Consider the following 23,699-nt stretch of genomic DNA (forward strand, 5'->3'; position numbering starts at 1 on the left):
TTGAAGGTTCCTTGGCGAACAATGCTTTTTTTTTTCCACAGCTTCAACTGCAACTAAATCAAGATGTGAATGTCTTGCATCAAGACAGTGAGAATTCTCCAAAAAGTAAACGTGGAGTGTTGCCAAAGCAAGCTACAAATATAATGAGGTCCTGGTTGTTCCAGCACATTGCGGTGAGTATTACATGGTGTGCGCTTGGTGACAGCTGGTAGGAGCACATGAATCAGATGGCTGTTTCCAATTTGTTACACTCATTTAGACAGAATTGCCTTTTTATTTTTTGTGTTGAATTGATTACATTGTCAATTCTAGGCACATCTGATATCAGGGAGCTGCTCATATGCTAAATGTTTTCAACTGCATATCCAATCCTCGTTAGCATCACCTTTCGCTGCTGTACCAGGAATTTGCATTGAATCTGACATTTGACAAGTGGAGTGTTTCGTCTTCCACAGAGTATTGACCTATTTAGCACAAAGAAATTCCTGGATTTTACATTATGGAGCTCTTTTCATAACCATATTATTGACAAAATCTGTAGGAAACATTTACCCAGATAAGCAAAGATACATTTATCCAAATTGCGAATATAATGTGAAACACCATAGAAGATAGAACGGTACAGCACAGTACTTGTCCTTCTGCCCATGATGTTTATTCTGACTCTTCCCTCTTACAAAGCCCATAACCCTCCATTTTTCTTTCATCTATGTGTCTATCGAAGCATTTCTTAAATGTCTGTAATATATTTACTTCTACTGCTACTCCTGGCAGTGCATTCTGCACACTCACACTATTTTCTGTGTAAGGAATGTAGCTCTGACATTACCCCGCCAATACTTTTGTACAATTATGTCCCCTGGATAAGCTATTGCTGCCACAGGAAAAAGGCGCTGGCTGTACACTCAATCTATACCCCTCATTATCTTGAACACCTCTATTAAATCACCTATCATTCTCTTTGCACCAAAGAGTAAAGACCTAGCATGCTCAGCCTTTCCTCAGGAGACATGCTGTCTAATTCAGGCAGCGTCCTGGTAAATCTCATCCGCACCCTCTATATCACCTCTCAGCCTCCAACACCCCATGGGAAACAGGTCCAGTCTATCTGATCTTTCACTATAATTCAGTCCCTCCAGTGCAGGCACCATGTTTTTTGCAGCTTCTCTAGCTTAATCACATCCTTCCTGTAGTGTGGTGAACAATTCTGCACACAAACATCATCAGTAAGAGTAGGTTGCTCTGGAGGATGAACACATGGCTGAGGAACTGGTGTAGGCGGCAGGGTTTCAGATTTCAGGATCATTGGGACCTCTTCTGGGGTAGGTGGGACCTGTACAAGAGAGGTGGGTTACACCTGAACTACAGGGGGACCAATATCCTTGCAGGGAGGTTTGTTAGTGCTATTGGGGAGGGTTTAAACTAGATTTGCAGGGGGGATGGGAACCAGAGTGACAGAGCAGATAGTGGAATGGGGTAAAAATAAATGTTAAAATTTCATGCAAAGTCACAAATAGAAGGTTTGTGTGTGGTAGTAATAATCTTCTGAGGTGTGTCTATTTCAGTGCGAGGGGTATTGTAGGGAAGGCAGACGAGCTGAGAGCGTGGATTGACAAGTGGAATTATGACATTATAGCTATTAGTGAAACTTGGCTACAGGAGGGGCAGGACTGGCAGCTTAATGTTCCAGGGTTCAGATGTTTCAGACGCAATAGAGGCAGAGGGATGAAAGATGGGGGGTGGCTTTGCTAGTCAGGGAAAATATTACAGCAGTGCTTCGGCAGGACAGATTAGAGGGCTTGTCTACCGATGCCATATGGGTGGAGCTGAGAAACAGGAAAGGTATGACCACATTAATGGGGTTGTATTATAGACCACCCAATAGTCAGCGAGAATTGGAGGAGCAAACCTGCAGAGAGATAGCAGACAACTGCAGGAAACATAAAGTTGTGATAGTAGGGGATTTTAATTTTCCACATATTGATTGGAACTCCCATACTGTTAAAGGTTTAGACGGGTTAGAATTTCTAAAATGTGTCCAGGAAAGTTTTCTAAATCAATATATAGAGGTACCGATTAGAGAGGATGCAATATTAGATCTCCTATTAGGAAACGAGTTAGGACAGATGACGGAAGTGTGTGTATGGGGAACACTTTGGTCCCAGTGATCATAACACCATTAGTTTCAACTTGATCATGGATGAAGATAGATCTGCTCCTTGGGTTGAGGTTCTAAACTGGAAAAAGGCCAAATTTGAAGAAATGAGAAAGGATCTAAAAAGCGTGGATTGGGACAGGTTGTTCTCTGGCAAGGATGTGATTGGTAAGTGGGAGGCCTTCAAAGGAGAAAATTTGAGAGTGCAGAGTTTGTATGTTCCTGTCAGGGTTAAAGGCAAAATGAATAAGAATAAGGAACCTTGGTTCTCGAGGGATATTGGAACTTTGATAAAGAAGAAGAGAGAGATGTATAACATGTATAGGCAACAGGAAGCAAATAAGATGCTTGAGGAGTATAAAAAGTGCAAAACAATACTTAAGAAAGAAATCAGGAGGGCTAAAAGCAGACATGAGGTTGCTTTGGCAGTCAGGGTGAAGGATAATCTAAAGAGCTTCTACAGGTATATTAAGAGCAAAAGGATAGTAAGGGATAAAATTGGTCCTCTTGAAGATCAGAGTGGTCAGTTGTGTATGGAACCAAAAGAAATGTGTTTTTTTGCGTCTGTATTTACCAAGGAAACAGGAAAGGAGTCTATGGAAATAAGACAAACAAAAAGTGAGGTCATGGAACCTATACAGATTGAAGAGGAGGAGGTGCTTGCTGTCTTGAGGCAAATCAGAGTAGATAAATCCACAGGACCTGACAGGGTATTCCCTCGGACCTTCAAGGAGACTAGTGTTGAAATTGCAGGGGCCCTGGCAGATATATTTAAAATGTCGGTATCTACAGGTGAGGTGCCAGAGGATAGCTCATGTTGTTCCGTTGTTTAAAAAAGGTTCTAAAAGTAATCCGGGAAATTATAGGCTGGTAAATTTGACGTCAGTAGTAGGCAAATTATTGGAAGGAGTACTAAGAGGTAGGATCTACAAGTATTTGGATAGACAGGGACTTATTAGGGAGAGTCAACATGGCTTTGTGCGTGGTAGGTCATGTTTAACCAATCTGTTGGAGTTTTTCAAGGAGGTTACCAGGAAAGTGGATGAAGGAAAGGCAGTGGATGTTGTCTACATGGACTTCAGTAAGGCCTTTGACAAGGTCCCATACAGGACGTTAGGAAGATTCAGTCGCTAGGTATACATGGAGAGCTAGTAAATTGGATTAGACATTGGCTCAATGTGAGAAGCCAGAGAATGGTAGTGGAGGATTGCTTCTCTGAGTGGAGGCCTGTGACTAGTGGTGTGCCACAGGGATCAGTGCTGGGTCCATTGTTATTTGTCATCTATATCAACGAACTGGATGATAATGTGGTAAATTGGATCAGCAAATTTGTTGATGATACAAAGATTGGAGATGTAGTGGACATTGAGGAAGGATTTCAAAGCTTGCAAAGGAATTTGGACCAGCTGGAAAAATGGGCTGACAAATGGCAGATGGAGTTTAATGCAGACAAGTGTGAGGTATTGCACTTTGGAAGGACAAACCAAGGTAGAACATACAAGGTAAATAGTAGGACACTGAGGGGTGCAGTAGAATAGAGGGATCTGGGAATACAGATACATAATTCCCTAAAAGTGGCATCACAAGTAGATAGGGTCGTAGAGGGAGCTTTTGGTACATTGGCCTTTATAAATCAAAATATTGAGTATAAGAGTTGGAATGTAATGGTGAGGTTGTATAAGACATTGGTGAGACCGAATTTGGAGTATTGTGTGCAGCTTTGGTCACCTAATTACAGAATTACACCTAATTAATAAGGTTGAAAGAGTGCAGAGAAGGTTTACAAGGATGTTGCCAGGACTTGAGAAACTGAGTTACAGAGAAAGGTTGAATAGGCGAGGACTTTATTCACTGGAGCGTAGGAGAATGAGAGGAGATTTGATAGAGGTATATAAAATTATGACTATAAATAGAGTGAATGCAAAAGGGCTTTTTCCACTGAGCCTAGGGGGGAAAAAAACCAGAAGACATGGGCTAAGGGTGAAGGGGGAAAAGTTTAAAGGGAATTATGGATAACTCTGAACATCCTCTACATAGCACCATCCAGAGACAGAGAAGCAGTTTCAGCGACAGGTTACTATCGATGCAATGCTCCTCAGACAGGATGAAGAGGTCAATACTCCCCAATGCCATTAGGCTTTACAATTCTACCGCCAGGACTCAAGAACTTTTTAAAAGCTATTATTAATGCTTTTTGAGATAGTGATTTAGATGCATATCATATTTTTTTACTGAGTTAAGTATTGTTTGTAATTAGTTTTGCTACAACAAGTGTATGGGACATTGGAAAAAAGTTGAATTTCCCCATGGGGATGAATAAAGTATCTATCTATCTATCTATTAGGGGGTGCTTCTTCACATAGAGAGCAGTGAGAGTGTGGAATGAGCTGCCAGATGAACTGGTAAATGCAGGCTCACTTTTAACGTTTAAGATAAACTTGGACAGGTACATAGATGGGAGGGGTATGGAGGGATATGGTCCAGGTGCAGGTCAGTGGGACTAGGCAGGCAAATGGTTCGGCACAGCCAAGAAAAGCCAAAGGGCCTGTTTCTGTGCTGTAATGTTTTATATTTCTATGGATGTTGTTTACTTGGATTTTAAAAAGGCCTTTTACAAGGTGCCACACATGAGTCTGCTTAACAAGATAAGAGCCCATGGTATTACAAGAAAGATACTAGCATGGATAGAAGATTGGCTGACTTGCAGGAGGCAAAGAATGGGAATAAAGATTAGCTTTTTTGGTTGGCTGACGGAATTGATGGTTTTGTGACCAAGTTTGCAGAAGATACGAAGATAGATGGAGGGGCAGGTAGTGTTGTGGAAGCAGGGAGTCTTAGGACAGATTAGGAGAATGGGCAAAGAAGTGGCAGATGAAATATAGTGCAGGAAAGTGTATGGTCATGTACTTTGGTAGAAGGAAGAAATGCGTAGACTACCGTAATGCCCTCGTTCATATTTTTAATTATTATGCTGTGATTTCATTTTGGCAGTTCTGTGCAAGCTGCTTGTTTGTCAGCTTACGTTTGGGTTACTGTTGAAGATAAGAGTTGAGGAGAAATGTGTGCCATCCAATTAGGATGGTCTGATTAAGGGAAGTTTCTCTGGACACGAAGGTTGGTCTTGAGGCTTTTGTCGAGAGAAGACACTGGGGAGAACCAGTAGCAACATACAATCCAGTGAGAGACCCATTTGTTCATGATGGATTGAGAGCAACATTCAGAAGGTAGTGTGTATTTTTATGTTGACCAAGGGCCCGCGTGTGAGTAACAGAGAAGTTCAACATGAGCTCCAACTTGTGAACATTTGACTGTTTAATTAGAATAGGCCCTTTTCTTTTTGCTATTCTTTACTAACCCTTTAGTTAAGATTCATAAATACAATTCCTTTAATCATATGCAGTGTACTGTTATTTTGTGGCATTAATTTGTAACAGGGTAGCAAATGACACAGCATCCACACAAACCAGGGATTTGTGTGGGATCAAGCACGCCTCAATCTCACGAGTTTGGCGGGGCCAGAAGGTTGTCTTCCCTAGACTTATGCAGCCAAGGAAACCAGGTGGTTTCACTACTTTCTAAACAAAGAGAAAATTCAAAATCAAAGGTACAAAGAGATTAAGGAACCTTTGTATAGGATTCCCTAAAGATCAATTTTCAGTTTGATTCAGTGGCAAATGCAATGTTAGCATTCATTTTGAGAGTGTGAAAATATAAGAGCAAGGATGTGATACTGAGGCTTTGTAAGGCATTGGTCAGTCCACACAGAGTATCGTGAGCAGTTTTGGGAGCCTTATCTAAGAAATGCTGAGCCGGCATTGCAGAAAGTCCAGAGGAGGTTCTGAGAATGAAAGTGTTAATGTACGAATAGCATTTGGTGGCTAATGAAGAGGGATCTTATTGGATCCTGTTGAATATTAAAGGCCTAGATAATGTGGATGTGGTGATGATTTTTCCTGTAATGGGTGAATTTAGGAACAGAGAGCACAGCTTCAGAATAGAGGGATATCCATTTAGAACAGAAATGAGAGGAATTTCTTTAGCCAAAGGAGAGTGAATGTGTAGAATTCATTGTCACAGACAGCTGTGGAAGTCAAGTAATTGGGTATATTAAAGATGGAGGTTAATAGACAATAGACAGTAGGTGCAGGAGTAGGTCATTCAGCCCTTCTAGCCAGCACCGCCATTCACTGTGATCATGGCTGATCATACACAATCAGTACCCCGTTCCTGCCCTCCCCCCATATCCCTTGACCCGCTATCTATAAGAGCTCTATCTAACTCTCTCTTGAATGCATCCAGAGACTTGGCCTCCACTGCCTTCTGGGGCAGAGTATTCCACATATCCACCTCTCTCTGGGTGAAAAAGTTTTTCCACATCTCTGTTCTAAATGTCCTACCCCTTATTCTTAAACTATGGCCTCTAGTTCTGGACTCACCCATCAGCAGAAACATGCTTCTTGCCTCCAGCGTATCCAATCCCTTAATAATCTTACATGTTTCAATCAGATCCCCTTCTCATCCTTCTAAATTCCAGTGTATACAAGCCCATTTGCTCCAATATTTCAACATATGACAGTCCCACCATTCCTGGAAACAACCTTGTGAACCTACGCTGCATTCCCTCAATAGCAAGAATGTCCTTCCTCAAATTTGGAGACCAAAACTGCACACAATACTCCAGGTGTGGTCTCACCAGGGCCCTGTACAGCTGCAGAAGGACCTCTTTACTCCTGTACTCAATTCCTCTTGTTATAAAGGCCAACATGCCATTAGCTTTCTTCACTGCCTGCTGTACCTGCATGCTTGCTTTCATTGACCGATGTACAAGAACACCTAGATCTTGTTGTACTTCTCCTTTTCCTAACTTGACTCTATTTAGATAGTAATCTGCCTTCCTGTTCTTTCCACCAAAGTGGATAACCTCACATTTATCCACATTAAACTGCATCTGCCATACATTTGCCCACTCACCCAACCTGTTCAAGTCACCCTGCATTCTCATAACATCCTCCTGACATTTCACACTGCTACCCAGCTTTGTGTCATCGGCAAATTTGCTAATGTTACTTTTAATCCCTTCATCTAAATCATTAATGTATATTGTAAACAGCTGCAGTCCCAGCACTGAACCTTGCGGTACCCCACTGGTCACAGCCTGCCATTCTGAAAGGGACCCATTAATCCCTACTGTTTCCTGTCAGCCAGCCAATTTTCAATCCATGTCAGTACTCTACCCCCAATACCATGTGCCCTAATTTTACCCACTAATCTCCTATGTAGGACTTTATCAAAGGCTTTCCAAAAGTCCAGGTACACTACATCCACTGGCTCTCCCTTGTCCATTTTCATAGTTAAATCCTCAAAAAACTCCAGAAGATTAGTCAAGCATGATTTCCCCTTCATAAATTCATGCTGACTCAGTCTGATCCTTCTACTGCTATCCAAATGTGTTGTAATTTCCTCTTATAATTGACTCCAGCATCTTTCCCACCACTGACGTCAGGCAAACCAGTCTATAATTCCCTGTTTTCTCTCTCCCTCCTTTCTTGAAAAGTGGGACAACATTAGCCACCTTCCAATCAGCAGGAACTGTTCCTGAATCTATAGAACATTGGAAAATGATTACCAATGCGTCCACGATTTCTAGAGCCACCTCTTTAAGTACCCTGGAATGCAGACCATCAGGTCCCGGGGACTTATCAGCCTTCATACTCAACAGTCTATCCAACACCGTTTCTTGCCTAATATAAATTTCCTTCAGTTCATCCTTTACCCTAGTTCCTTTGGCCACTATTACATCTGGGAAATTGTTTGTGTCTTCCCTAGTGAAGACAGATCCAAAGTACCTATTCAACTCATCTGCCATTTCCTTGTTTCCCATAATAAATTCACTCGTTTGTCTTCAATGGCCCAATTTTGGTCTTAACTAATTTTTTGCTATTCACATACCTAAAGAAGCTTTTACTATCCTCCTTTATATTCTTGGCTAGTTTACCTTAGTACCTCATTTTTTCTTTGCGTATTGCCTTTTGTTATCTTCTGTTGCTCTTTAAAAGCTTCCCAGTCCTCCGGTTTCCCGCTCATCTTTGCTATGTTATACTTCTCTTTTATTTTTATACTGTCCTTTACTTCCCTCGTCAGCCATGGCCACTCCTTACTCCCCTTAGGATCTTGGTTCCTCTTTGGAATTAACTGATCCTGCACCTTCTGTATTATTCCCAGAAATACCTGCCATTGTAGTTCCACTGTCTTCCCTGCTAGGGTATTGTTCCATTGAACTTTGGCCGGCTCCTCCCTCATAGCTCCATAGTTCCCTTTGTTCAACTGTAATACTGACACTGTGGCGACCCACTTTCTGCACAGGCGAACCGGTTCACAAATAGCCAGCGCGCGGGGGGAGACTTCAGTAATGTACCTCTGACGTCATTTCCGCCCGGAGAGGGTGGGTGCTAGGGATTTAAATGCCAGCACCGCGAAGTTTGAATAAACTAGTCTCGAAACGACACGCAGTCGGTAAGTCGTTATTTCAGCGCTGTGTGTAGCACATCGCTACATTGGTGACCCCGACGGTCCAAATGGGATTTGGACCAAAGATGACCGACTCTTCATCTGTTCACGCAGTTTCGCTAAAACTGCCGACTTTCTGGACGCTGTGACCACGCGTGTGGTTTAGCCAAGCAGAAGCCCAGTTCCAGATTTGGCAGAAATCCTCTGATTCCATGCGTTACTACCACGTGGTGAGCGCCCTTGACCAGCAGACGGCCGCCCAGGTTGCGGATTTCATACATTCACCCCCAGAAGAAGGCAAATATGAAGCATTCAAAGCGCTGCTCATTGGGACCTTTGGCCTCTCTCGGCGTGAGCGGGGTGCCCGCCTGCTTCACCTGGACGGTTTGGGAGACAGACTGCCGTCAGCATTGATGAACGAGATCCTGTCCCTGGCTGACGGACACAAGCCCTGCCTCATGTTCGAGCAAGCGTTCCTGGAGCAACTGCCCGAGGACATACATCTGCTGCTGGCAGACGCAGATTTCAGCAACCCCCCAGAAGGTGGCGGCCCGGGCAGACGTGCTATGGAAAGCCAAGAGGGAGAGCGTGGCGTCCGTCGGTCAGATTACCAGACCAGGCCCGGCAGGGGGGCGCACACACAGAGGCAGGAGTGAGGAGGCCAGTGTACAGTGGTGTTTCTACCACCAGTGGTGGGGCACAAAAGCCCGCCGTTGTCGCCCGCCCTGCAAGGGCCAGGGCCAGCTGCCGCTAATGACTATGGCGGCTGGCCACCAGGACAGCCTCTTGTACGTCTGGGACAAACAGTCAGGATGTCGCTTCTTGGTCGACACCGGAGCGGAGATCAGCGTCTTGCCCCCAACGGGGTATGACACCCGCAACAGGAAGCCAGGACCCACGCTGAGGGCCGCAAACGGCAACACGATACGGACCTACGGCACCCATGCAGTGCAGCTGCTGTTTGGCGCCAGCCGGTTCACGTGGGACTTCACACTGGCCGCCGTGGCCCAACCACTCCTGGGGGTGGACTTCTTGCGAGCTCACAGCCTGCTGGTCGACTTGCAAGGGAAAAGACTGGTACATGCCGAGACTTTCCAGACGTTCTCCCTGGGTGAAGCCAAGTTGCTGGCCCCACACCTGGACTCCATCACGCTATCAGACAACGAATTCACCAGAATCCTGGTAGATTTCCCATCGATTCTGGCACCGCAGTTCACGGCAGCTATGCCCAGACACGGGGTACAGCACCACATTCCGACCCAGGGACCACCCCTCCACGCCCGCGCACGAAGGCTCCCCCCGGAAAAGCTCCACCTGGCGAAGGAGGAATTCTTTTCTTTTCTTTTTTCAAATCTTTTTATTAGTTTTTAAAAAAAAAACAGAAGAAAAATATTGTTACAAGACATTTGAGAGTACATAATAGATTGATAAACATTCAAATATATATTGATCCATACATAGAATCTCTCAAACTCATATAATAATATAAACGATTAAGAGAAACCCCCCCCAAAACAAAAAAAAACAACTAAATAGAAAAAAAAAACTAACCAACATGGGCAATCGCATAATGTTATATATATACAGTAGTGCCTATGACTCCCAACCTCCATCCACACAATTCAGGATAGTGACAATAAGGTTCAGGATCAGACCGTTTAATTCATATGAAAATGCTGAATAAATGGTCTCCAAGTTTCCTCAAATTTAACTGAAGGATCGAAAACCACACTTCTAATTTTTTCTAAACTTAAACAGGAAATAGTTTGGGAAAACCACTGAAATACTGTTGGAGGATTGGCTTCTTTCCAATTCAGTAAAATGGATCTTCTAGCCATTAGTGTAATAAATGCAATCATTCGTTGGAATGAAGCGGATAAACACTTATTATCTATCATTGGTAGGCCAAAAATTGCAGTAAAAGGGTGTGGTTGGAGATTAATATTTAAAACTCTTGAAATAATATTAAAAATATCTTTCCAATAGTTATGTAAGCAAGGACAGGACCAAAACATATGAGTCAACGAAGCTATATCAGAATGACATCTATCACAGGTTGGATTAACATACGAGTAAAATCGAGCAAGTTTATCTTTAGACATATGAGCTCTGTGTACGACCTTAAATTGTATTAAAGTATGTTTAGCACATATAGAGGATGAGTTTACCAGTAATAAAATTTTTTCCCATTGCTCAGTAGAAATAGGGCAATGCAGTTCTTCCTGCCATTCCTTCTTAATTTTTTCAGATATATCTGGTTGTAGATTCATAATCATATTATAAATGATAGCAACAAGACCCTTTTGACAAGGATTAAGAGCTAAAATTCTTTCTGTAATGTCCAATGGACATTCTTTCGAAAAAGACTTTAGTTCATTATATAAAAAATTTCTAACTTGTAGATATCTAAAAAAATGGGTTTTAGATAAATTATATTTATTAGATAATTGTTCGAAGGACATAATGTTATCATCCAAAAACAGATCACGAAAACATGTTATACCTTTTGTTTTCCATAAATAAAAGGCTTGATCTATGGAAGATGGTCGAAAAAAGTAATTAGCTGTTATAGGACTTGACAGTATAAACTTATTCAAACCAAAAAATTTACGAAATTGAAACCAGATTCGTAATGTATACTTGACTATAGGATTAGTTATCTGTTTATTCATTTTAAATAACGAAAAGGGAAGTGAAGATCCTAAGATTGAAATCAATGAGAAATCTTGCACAGATTTACATTCCAAATTTACCCATTGTGGGCCAGCAACTGTAGTCGATTCTTGTGTCCAAAATATCAAATACCGTATATTAACTGCCCAATAGTAAAATCTTAAGTTTGGTAGAGCCAAACCGCCCTCCTTCTTAGGCTTCTGTAAATATTTTTTAGCTAACCTAGGATTTTTGTTCTGCCACAAATACGACGATATTTTAGAATCAACTGTATCAAAAAAAGATTTAGGAATAAAAATTGGTAATGCTTGAAATAGGTATAAAAATTTAGGTAGTATCATCATCTTAATGGCATTAATTCTACCTACCAAAGACATAGATAGTGGGGACCACCTATTAGCAAGTTGCTTAATTTGATCTATTAAAGGCAAAAAATTAGTTTTAAATAAATCTTTATGTTTTTTAGTAATTTTAATACCTAAATAAGTAAAATAGTCTGTAACAATTCTATATGGTACCCGATTATAAATTGGAGTATGCATATTTAATGGAAAAAGTTCACTCTTATTAAAATTCAATTTATACCCAGAGAAGTTACTAAATTGAGCAAGCAAAGAAGAAATAGCAGGAATAGATCTTTCAGGATCAGATATATATAATAACAAATCATCTGCATATAATGATACCTTATACATCGTCTCCCCGCGGGTAATACCTAAAATATTGGGTGATTCACGAATAGCTATAGCCAAGGGTTCCAAAGCAATGTCAAATAATAAAGGGCTTAAAGGACAACCTTGCCTTGTACCCCGAAATAGTTGAAAAAAAGGGGATCTTTGATTATTAGTGAAAACCGAAGCTAAAGGTTTCTGATATATTAATTTAATCCATGATATAAATTTTGAACTAAAATTAAAATGTTGCAAAGTATTAAATAAATATGACCATTCGACTCTATCAAATGCTTTTTCGGCATCTAAGGAGATGACACATTCTGGGATTTTAGATGAAGAAGTATAAGCAATATTAATTAATTTTCTAATATTAAAAGATGAATAACGATTTTTAATAAATCCAGTCTGATCCTCAGAAATAATCCGAGGCAATATATTTTCTAATCTAACAGCCAAGATTTTACTAAAAATCTTAAAGTCCGTATTCAGCAAAGATATAGGCCGATAAGATGCACATTCAGTGGGATCTTTATCTTTTTTAAGAATTAAAGAAATAGAAGCTTCATAAAAAGATTGTGGTAGTTTACCTATACTTAATGCATCTTTAAAAATTTTACAAAGCCAAGGAGAAAGTATAGAAGAAAAGGATTTAAAAAATTCTGCAGAAAAACCATCTGGGCCCGAAGCTTTACCCGAGTTCATTAAGAAAATGGCCTTTTCTATTTCAGACTCCGTAATAGGTGTATCCAAAAGTACACTATCCTCAGCAGTTACTTTTGGAATATTCAATTTCCTTAAAAATTCACTCATTATAGAAGAGTCTTTAGTACATTCTGATTGATATAAAGACTTATAAAAATCTTGAAAGGCTGTATTTATCTCTTTGTGATCAATCGTCAGAGTACCATCTTGTTTACGAATCTTAGTAATTTGTCGCTTATCCGAAACAATTTTCAATTGGTTAGCTAGTAATTTACCAGACTTATCTCCATATGTATAAAATTGAGCTTTCGATTTAATTAACTGACTTTCAATCGAAGAGGTTAACAATAAACTATGCTCCATTTGAAGTTCCACCCTTTCTTTATAAAGTTCTTTACTAGGGGTCAATGCATAAATCTTATCAATTGCCTTAATTTTATCAACTAATGTTGATATTTTAGAGTTAGTTCGTTTCCTAACTCCGGCAGAATATGAAATAATCTGTCCACGAATATATGCCTTAAAAGTATCCCAGAGAGTTCCACTAGAGATGTCTGCTGTGGAATTTATTGAGAAAAACAAATCAATTTGCTGTTTAATAAAGTCAGAGTCCTGCAGTAAAACAGAATTAAACCTCCAACTTTTAGTACTAATATGTGAATCCGTCACCTTAATAGATAATTTCAAAGGTGCATGATCAGATATAACAATAGAGTCGTATTTGCAATCCATGACATCTGTAAGGAAGTGCTGATCAATGAAAAAGTAGTCAATCCTTGAGTAATTATGATGCACATGGGAAAAGTATGAGAACTCTTTATCATTAGGGTGTAGAAAACGCCAGATTTCACAGATAGCTGAATCAATCATAAAAGAATTAATAAGAGAAGCCGATTTGTTCGGAAAAGTTTGAATGGGTTTGGATCTATCCATCAAAGGGTTTAAACAACAATTGAAATCCCCGCCCATTATCAATCTGTATTGATTCAGATTAGGAAAGGATGTAAATAAACATTTAAAAAATTCAGGACAGTCAGTATTTGGAGCATAAACATTAACTAAAACAACTTTTTGATTAAAAAGCAACCCAGTAATAAGCAAAAATCTACCTTGCGGGTCTGAAATTGTTTCATAATGTATAAAAGCAGTTGATGAGTCTATAAAAATAGAAACACCTCTCACTTTGGCTTGCGAATTTGAGTGATACTGTTGGCCCTTCCAAAACCTAAACAACCTCTGACTATCCACCTTCCTAACATGAGTCTCTTGTACAAAAATAACATTCGCATTCATTCTATGGAATACTTTGAATACTTTTTTCCGTTTAATCGGATGATTTAAACCATTAGTATTCCAAGAAACAAAGTTAATAGTCTTATCCATATTGACAATACATATTACAGTTAACATATAGGTTTAAAAGAAAAGTGAACTCATGAACTCGGAAGGGGGAAGTAAGTTCAAAGGGAAGCCGGAAGTCACAGCACCGCAGCCATTTTAGTAGTTTCATATAAGCCCATGAAGTAAAACTAAGCAAAAAGCAAGCAGAAAAAAGAAAAAAAAGAAAAATCTCCCTCCCACCACCCTCAAAACCCCAGGAAAAAAGCCAAACAGAGGCAAGCGAGCGATCTAATACTAAAATTACCCCCTTGTCTCAAGACGGCAACTCAGACGTAACAAAGTTAAAAAAAATACAAACAACCCACATTATAAAAAAAGGGTTGATATAGGAAAAATTAAAATATAAAATTAGTGTTATAAATGTATATTATCAAAAGGGTTAAAAAAATTAAAACAATAAATGAAGGTTTAACACTTTCGAACAGATCAAAACAGTTATGACGCTACAGACACTGGAGTCTGTCGGGAAGAAGAAACGCCATTTTATTCTTCCAAATCTTAATATTCAAATGCTAAAAATGTAAAAAAAGAGCGTATATCGATTAAAAAAAAGAAAAAAAAATAACCCTAATAGGTCATCTTCAACATTAATCGGTTAGTAATATATAAAAATATGAAATCGGAATAAACCCGGTAGAAAAAAGAGAGCTTTAATCGTATATAAGAAATATATATGAACCGTATCAAAAAAGAACCCAAACGTCAATCTATAACAGATCCAAATCTATAGGCTAGATTACATTGATCAGCCCGATCAAATGTCATTGTTCCAGGAAACCTTGAGCATCCGCTGGCGATTTAAACAGCCGAAAAGATCCATCTTGAAGGGTGACTCTCAGGTGTGCTGGAAACAGCAACGCTTGCTTGTAGCCTTTCTGGTGAAAATTCGACATAACCGATCTGAAAGCCAGCCTAGCCCGTAGTACTTCGGGGCTATAGTCCTCCAGAATGCGAAAATTAAAATTTTGATAGGTTATCATACCTTTTTTACGAGCCGCACGAATCAGTCGTTCTTTGATGTGAGGATAATGGATCCTGAGAATTATGTGCCGTGGTTTCAGACTTGAATCTGCCCGATATCTAGAGACTCTGTGAGCCCGATCGATTAATGGGGGGTTATCCAGGACTTCTTCGCCCAGGACATCCACTAGAAATTTGGAGAAGAAAACGGTCAGATCACCGCTTTCAAATTTTTCCGGGATTCCAATTAACCGAAGATTTTGTCTTCGAGAACGATTTTCCAAATCAGTAATTTTAGCTTTATAGCGATCCATCTGTTGGATCGTCGAAGTTTGCTCTTCTTGCATTTTTTCGATTATACGATCCTTCTTACGAGCAGCTTCTTCAAGAACCAAAATGCTTGCTTGTTGTTCATTTGATTCCCGTGAAAAGGTCAGGAACTTTTCTTCGAGTGATCTCAAACGATTGTCATACTGTGCAAATCTTCCAAGTAATTTTTTCTCCAATTCATCAAATCTAGCGTCTATAAACTTCACAACAACTTCTAAAGTTAACGGTTCTTTCGTCTGTTTCGGTTCTTTTGCTCTAGACATTTCAGCGGGTTGAGAGTAATTCAAATAGTTTTTAAAAAATTCTATATGTTTAGACCCCTTTAAAATAAGTTTAAGGGGTGTTTGTAGGTTAAAAAAAACGTAAAAGGTTTGGAGCAAAGCCTAGATGCGGTTTACTCCATGAGCGCCATCTTGAGACCTCCGAAGGAGGAATTCAAGCAGATGGAGGAATTGGGGATCATACGGCGGTCCGACAGCCCATGGGCCTCCACCCTGCACATGGTACCCAAAGCAACAGGGAGCTGGAGACCATGTGGCGACTACCGCAGGCTGAACAAGGCTACAATACCGGACTGCTACCCTGTGCCTCACATTCAGGACTTTGCAGCAAACCTGCACGGCGCACGGATCTTCTCCAAGGTAGACCTCATCCGGGGATACCATCAAATCCCGATGCATCTGGACGACGTCCCCAAAACGGCACTTATCACCCCTTTCGACCTTTTTGAGTACCTCCGCATGCCGTTCGGCCTAAAGAATGCCGCACAGACGTTCCAGCGGTTAATGGACGCATTGGGACGCAACCTGGACTTCACTTTCATCTATTTGGACGACATCCTCATAGCCAGCAGCAGTCGTCAGGTGCATCTGTCCCACCTCTGTCAACTCTATGCCCGACTGAGTGAATACGGCCTCACGATCAACCCGGCCAAGTGCCAGTTCAGTCTCAATACCATCGACTTCCTGGACCACAGGATTACCAAAGACGAGGCAACACCTCTGTCCGCCAAGGTAGACGCGATCCACCACTTTGTCTGGCCCAACACGGTCAAAGGCCTGCAGGAGTTCATTGGTATGGTGAACTTCTACCACCGTTTCTTCCCCTCAGCAGCCCGTATCATGCGCCCTTTGTACACCCTGATGTCGGGTAAAGGCAAGGACATTACTTGGGACGAGGAGGCCGGGGCCGCTTTCGTTAAAGCCAAGGAAGCCTTGGTAAATGCTGCAATGCTAGTGCACCCCAGAACGGACGTTCCGACCGCCCTCACGGTGGACGCATCCGACACAGCAGTCGGTGGGGTGCTGGAGCAGCTCATCGAGGGGCGCTGGCAACCCCTGGCGTTCTTCAGCAAGCACCTATGACCACCCGAACTCAAGTACAGTGCTTTCGACTGGGAGCTGTTGGCACTGTATCTGGCGATCCGGCATTTCAGGTACTTCTTAGAAGGCAGGCCGTTCGTCGCGTTCACGGACCACAAACCGTTGACCTTCGCCTTCACGAAGGTGTCCGATCCCTGGTCGGCTCACCAGCAGCGACATTTGTCTTACATCTCGGAGTACACGACGGACATCCAGCATGTCTTGGGAAAGGACAACGTCGTGGTGGACGCACTCTCCAGACCAGCTGTCCAGGCCCTGGCCCTGGGGGTGGACTATGCAGCACTGGCGGAGGCGCAGCAGGCAGACGACGAGATGCCCAGCTACAGGACCGCAGTCTCGGGTTTGCAGCTGCAGGACTTTCTCGTAGGCCCAGGTGATAGGACCCTCCTGTGCGACGTGGCTACCGGCCAACCTCGCCCCATTGTCCCAGCAGCCTGGGGGCAGCGGGTTTTCGACTCCATACACGGTTTGGCGCACCCATCTATCAGGACAACCGTCCAGCTGGTCTCCAGCAAGTTCGAGTGGCACGGACTTCGCAAGCAGGTCAGTGAATGGGCCAGAACGTGCGCGCAGTGCCAAATAGCCAAGGTACAGCGGCACACTAACGCCCCGCCGCAGCAGTTTGAACCCACCCACCGGAGGTTCAATCACATTCATGTGGATGTCGTGGGCCGCCTATCAGTGTCCCGAGGAGCACGGTACCTCCTAACGATGGTAGACCGGTTCACAAGGTGGCCAGAGGCGGTCCCACTCACCAACACATCTACCAATTCCTGCGCCCGAGCACTGATCGCAACCTGGGTAGCACGCTTCGGGGTACCAGCCCACATTACCTCCGACAGAGGCGCCCAGTTCACCTCCAACCTGTGGTCGGCTGTGGCTAGCCTGTTGGGAATGCAGCTGCACCACAGAACTGCCTACCACCCACAGCCGAACGGACTGGTGGAATGCTTCCACCGTCACTTGAAGTCGGCTCTCATGGCCCGCCTGAGAGGACCTAACTGGGTAAACGAGCTTCCCTGGGTCCTGCTCGGAATTCGTACAGCGCCCAAAGAGGATCTGCACGCCTTGTCGGCCGAGTTGGTGTACGGCGCGCCCCTGGCCATCCCAGGAGAGTTCATACCAGCCCCAAGGGGGCAAGAGGAAGAACCCGCAGCAGTCCTGGACAGGCTACGTGAAAGGCTCAGCAACCTGGCCCCCATACCAACTTCACAGCACGGACGGACCCCGACCCGTGTACCCAAAGACCTGCAAAACTGTAAGTTTGTGTTTGTACGAAGGGGCGGACACCAGGCGCCACTACAGCGGCCGTACGAAGGGCCGTTCAAAGTGATCAACAACAACGGGTCCACGTACGTTCTGGACGTTGGGGGGAAAGAGGAGGTTTTCACAGTGGACCGACTCAAACCAGCCCATGTGGACATGGCGCAGCCGGTCGAGGTTCAGGCACCGCAGCACAGAGGCAGACCTCCCAAACAGAGGCTGATCCAGACTGTGGACTTTGGGGGGGGGGGGGGAAGAGGTGTTATGTGGTGACCCACTTTCTGCATGGGCGAACCGGCTGACAAATAGCCAGCGCGCGGGGGGAGACTTTAGTAATGTACCTCTGACGTCATTCCGTCATTTCCGCCCGGAGAGGGTGGGCGCTAGGGATTTAAATGCCAGCACTGTGAAGTTTGAATAAACTAGTCTTGAAACGACTTACCGGCTGTGTGTCATTATTTCAGCGCTGTGTGTAGCACATCGCTACAACACATCCAATTTTTCCTTCTCTTTCTCAAATTGTAGGTTAAAACATATCATATTATGGTCACTACCTCCTAATGGCTCCTTAACCTCGAGTTCCCTGATCAAATCCAGTTCATTGCACAACACTAAATCTAGAATTGCCTTCTCCCTGGTAGGCTCCAGTACAAGCTGTTCTAAGAATCCATCTCGGAGGCACTCCACAAACTCCCTTTCTTGGGGTCCAGTACCATTCTGATTCTCCCAGTCTACCTGCATGTTGAAATCCCCCATGACAACTGTATCATTACCTTCGCGACATGCCAATTTTAACTCTTCATTCAACTTACATCCAACATCCAGACTGCTGTTTGGGGCCTGTAGATAACTCCCATTGGGGTCTTTCTACCCTTAGAATTTCTCAGTTCTATCCACACTGACTCTACATCCCCTGATTCTATGTCCCCCCCTCGCAAGGGACTGAATATCATTCCTCACCAACAGAGCCACCCCACCCCCTCTGCCCATCAGTCTGTCCTTTCGATAAGACGTATACCCTTGAATATTCATTTCCCAGGCCCTGTCCGCTTGAAGCCATGTCTCTGTTATCCCCACAACATCGTACTTGCTAATTTCCAACTGAGCCTCAAGCTCATCTACTTTATTCCTTATACTTCATGCATTCATATATAATACTTTTAATTCGTTACTCCCCTCACCTTTCATATCACTTCCTATTTCACTTTGCCATACTATATGATCTCTTCTTAAGCTTTCTGCTCCATTGATTCTGTTGTGCTTTTTAACTTCTCCTATTTTCACTTTCCCTTTGACTCCATCTTTATATTTCCAGTTCATCCCCTCCCCCCCCCCACTACTTAGTTTAAACACATCATGTTGCAGTAGCAAACCTGCCTGCCAGAATGCTGGTCACCCGTCTATTAAGGTACAACCCGTCCCTTTTGTACAATTTATCCTTACCCCAAAACAGACCCCAGTGATCCAAGAATGTAAATCCTTGCTTCCTGCACCAGTTCCTCAGCCACACATTCAAATCCATTATCTCCCTGTTCCTGCCTTCTCTAGCACGAGGAACTGGAAGCAAACCAGAGATAACCACCCTGGAAGTCCTGCTTTTCAGCCTTCTTCCGAGTTCTCTGAAGTCCCGCTGCAGAATGTCCTTCCTCTTCTTCCCGATGTCATTTGTGCCGACATGCACTACCACTTCCGGCTGTTCACCTTCACCTTTGAGGATTCCTTGCAATTGGTCCGTGATGTCCTGGATCCTAGCACCAGGGAGGCAACACATCTTCCTTAAATCTCACCTGTTGCTGCAGAAATCCCTTTCCGTACCTCTTACTATGGTGAGTCCCCTACTGCCACAGCTCTTGCTGATGACTGACTCCTTGGCTCTGCTTCTGCACCAATTTTCAACTCACAGACCTGTCCGCCTCTCAGACTGGCAGTGTCTTCTGTCCTGACAGCTTCCAAGTGGGTGAACCTGTTTACAAGAGGTACATCCCCTGGGGTCTCCTGTACCTCAAGTATCTTTTCCTTCCTCATCATCACCCCCCTTCTCTCTTCCAGTATCCTCAGTGTAACAACCTCACTGTAGGTCCTGTCCAGAAAACTCCCATTTTCACAGATGAACCCGAGGTCATCTAGTTCTTTCTTCAATGTTGTAACACGGTCCTTCAGAAGCTGAATCTGGACACACTTTCCACAGCTGCAGCAGCCAGTGGCACCATCAGTGTCCCTGACCTCCCACATCATGCACATAGCACATTGAATCAGCTTAGCAGTCATGTCTTCACCCTCTGCAATTGTGGCATAGTCTCCTCACCGAAGACTCTCAAGCCAAACACCAGCACTTTTCACAACAGGCCACTCTGCTAGAGCTCTCCCTTTTTTTATTTGCTTGAGCTTTGTCAGCTGCTTGGTCACCTGACCTCGATTGCCCAATCAGCTGTTTTCTGCTGAGTCTGAGCTATTCAAATCTTGATTGCCAATCAACTGCTAATCAATTCTTGATTGCACAAACCAACCGCCAAAACTGCCAGAATCTCTCGAGCCAAAGACGAGCACTTTTCACACCAGGCACTTCCCTCGACCAGGCCGCTTCCCGACAGGCCTTGATTAGGTTCTTGTTTAGTAAGAGTGTCAAAGGTTATGGGAGAAGGAAAGAGAATGGGGTTGAAAGGGATAATAAATCAGCCATGATGGAATGGCAGAGCAGACTTGATGGGCTGAATGGCCTAATTCTGCTCCTAGATCTTATAATCTTATAATATATAATATTATAATATAATACTCCGAGTGTGACCTCAACCACATTTTGTACAACTGTAACATGATGTTCTATCTCTTATATTCAAAGCCAGAGAAGGCAACTACCGTAGATTCCGGACTACAGAGCGCACCTGATTTTAAGCCGCTGGCTCTAATTTTAGAAATAAAATCATTTTTTTAATTGTAAAGGCCGCACCGGATTTTAGGCCGCAGGTGTCCCACGTTGTAATATGAGATATTTACACAGAAAGATATTACACGTGAGGATTTTTTTAACTTTTAATTAAATCCATATGGTAACAAAAACAAATACATATTGCAAATGCTTTTTTTCGAACCGTGCCCGTACGCGGCTACTTTTAAATATACGTTGCGTATACTTCTTTACTGAACAACATTCCAATATCTCCTAACGACTGGTAAAAAATATATATATATTGCAGCCTACCAGGAAAAGTTATTGATTGCCTTTAACTTAAAAGCAGAGTTCGCTCAGATCCAAAGCCGCTCGCGTAATGCGCTCCCTCCCTCCGTCCCGTTTCATCGCAAACCGGCATTTTCCCACAAGACACCGCGAAACCGGGTGTGACGTCATAGCATCCCGCGATGTAGTACAGAAAACAAATATAGTTTAAACTAACTAGGCAGCACAATGCTTCGAGTGTTTTCCATGTTGATGAGGGTGAGTACAAATGACTGATTTACAATAATTTAATTGTGAAAGTGCGCTTGATTTATCATACAATTTCATTGGACCTCTGTGAACTACTCATCAATTTTATTGGTCTACTGTTACGAGGCAAAATGTTTACGAGGCGGCATGAAAAAAATCATGCATTAGCCGCTTCGGATTATTGGCCGCAAAGTTCAAAGCTGTTCAAAATGTGGGAAAAAAGTAGCGGCTTAAAATCCGGAATCTACAGTATGTCATATACCATCCTTACTACCCTATCTACCTGTGTTGCTACCTTCAGGGAATTTGGTACTTGTACCGCAAGGTTACCATTACTGGAGAGAAGGTTCTTGGTAAAATGAAAGGTCTAAAGATAAATAAGTCACCTAGACCAAATGGTGTGCACCCAGGGTTCTGAAAGAGGTGGCCGAAGAGATTGTGGAGGCATTAGTAGTGATCTTTCAAGAATCACTAGATTCTGGAATGGTTCCGGAAGACTGGAAAATTGCAAATGTCACTCCTCACTTAAAGAAGGGAGAGAGGCAGAAGAAAGGAAATTAATAGGCCAGTTAATCTGACCTCAGTGGTTGGGAAGATATTGCATCAATTGTTAATGATGTGGTTTTGGAATACTTGGAGGCTCATGATAAAATAGGCCGTAGTCAGTTTGAATTCCTCAAGAGAAAATCTTGGCTGACAAATCTGTTAGAATTCTTTGAAGAAATGAAGGCCTTTGACAAGTTGTCACCCATGAAGCTGGTTAACAAGCTATGAGCTCATGGTATTATAGAAAAGATTCTAGCATGGATATAGCAGTGGCTGATTGGCAGGAGGCAAAGAGTGGGAATAAAGAGAGCCTTTTCTGGTTGGCTGCTGGTGACTAGTTATGTTCACAGATGTCTATGTTGAGACTAATTCATTTACATTATATGTCAATGATTTGGATGATGGAATTGAGGGCTTTATTGCAAAGTTTACAGATGATATGAAGATAGGTGAAGGGGCAGGTAATTTTGAGGAAGCAGAGAGGCTACAGAAGGACTTAGATAGATTAGGATAATTGGCAAAGAAGTGGCAGATGGAACACAGTGTCGGTAAGTGTACTATATTGTCATCACTTTGGTAGAAGAAATGAAAAGGTTGACTACTTTCTAAATGGAGAGGAAGTATAAAAATACCGAAGTGCAAAGTGATCTGGGAGCCCTTGTGCTGGATTCCTTAAAGGTTAATTAGCAGGTTAAATCTGTGGTGAGAAAGGCAAATGCAATGTTAGCTTTCAGTTCAAGAGGACTAGAATATAAAAGCTTGGATGTAATGTTGAGAGTTTATAAAGCACTGGTAAGGCCTCACTTGGAGTATTATGAGCGGTTTTGGGCTCCTTATCTTAGGAAGGATGTACTGAAACTGGAGAGGGTTCAAAGGAGATTTACAAAAATGATTCCAGGATTAAACGGCTTGTCATATGAAGAGCATTGGATGGCTCTGGGCCTGTATTCACTGGAATCCAGAAGAATGATGGGTGACCTCATTGAAACCTATCAAATGGAGAAAGGCCTTGATAGAGTGGATGTGGAGATGATGTTTCCTATGGGGGAAGAGTTTATCACAGCCTCAGAATAGAGGGACGTCCTTTTTTTTATAATTTATTTTTTTATTGAAGTTCATCAAACAAACATTTCCATAAGATGTATTTCAGACATTGTACATGTATATCATATAATCATATATATCACAAAATCTCCACAAAGTATTTATCTGGGGTACACACTTATAGAAAAGAGTGGAAAGCAAAAACAAGCAAAAGGAAAGAACTATGTACAAGTAGGGAGTGATCTTTTTTTTACAACAGATTCATTGATTTGTGAGAATAAAATCAGGCCTATGAGGCATTATGTAGTTAAACCATTTTCCCCAGTATGAATCAAATTGTTTCAGCTTATGATTAACAGATGCTGTTATCTTCTCCATTTTGTAAATATCCATTGTAATTTCCATCCATATATTTAAAGTTGGGCTCTCCTGTGATAACCATTTCCTAGTAAGAGTCTTTTTACCAGCCACCAACAGTTATTCATTAAATATTTATCTCTTTTCAACCATTCTTGAAGTATATATCCAAAATATATGGTCTTACTCTCCAAGGGTATTTCACATTTAAAGATGTCTTGTAGGGCATTGTGTATCCCCCTCCAATAGTTTTTGATAACAGGGCAGTCCCAAAAAATATG

General features: G+C 42.4%; 1 protein-coding gene across 5 annotated transcripts in view; it reads left to right on the plus strand.

Moving 5' to 3' along the window:
- Positions 1–23,699, plus strand: part of pknox1.1 (pbx/knotted 1 homeobox 1.1) — a 228,454-nt gene that overhangs the window by 163,226 nt on the left and 41,529 nt on the right. For all 5 annotated transcript variants that reach the window (XM_073044731.1, XM_073044728.1, XM_073044729.1 and 2 more), the window contains one exon: positions 42–173. In XM_073044731.1, the coding sequence (XP_072900832.1) occupies positions 42–173 (132 nt within the window). The remainder of the gene's footprint in view (positions 1–41; positions 174–23,699) is intronic.

Source organism: Hemitrygon akajei, chromosome 5 (assembly GCF_048418815.1).
Source record: "Hemitrygon akajei chromosome 5, sHemAka1.3, whole genome shotgun sequence".
NCBI lineage: Eukaryota > Metazoa > Chordata > Chondrichthyes > Myliobatiformes > Dasyatidae > Hemitrygon > Hemitrygon akajei.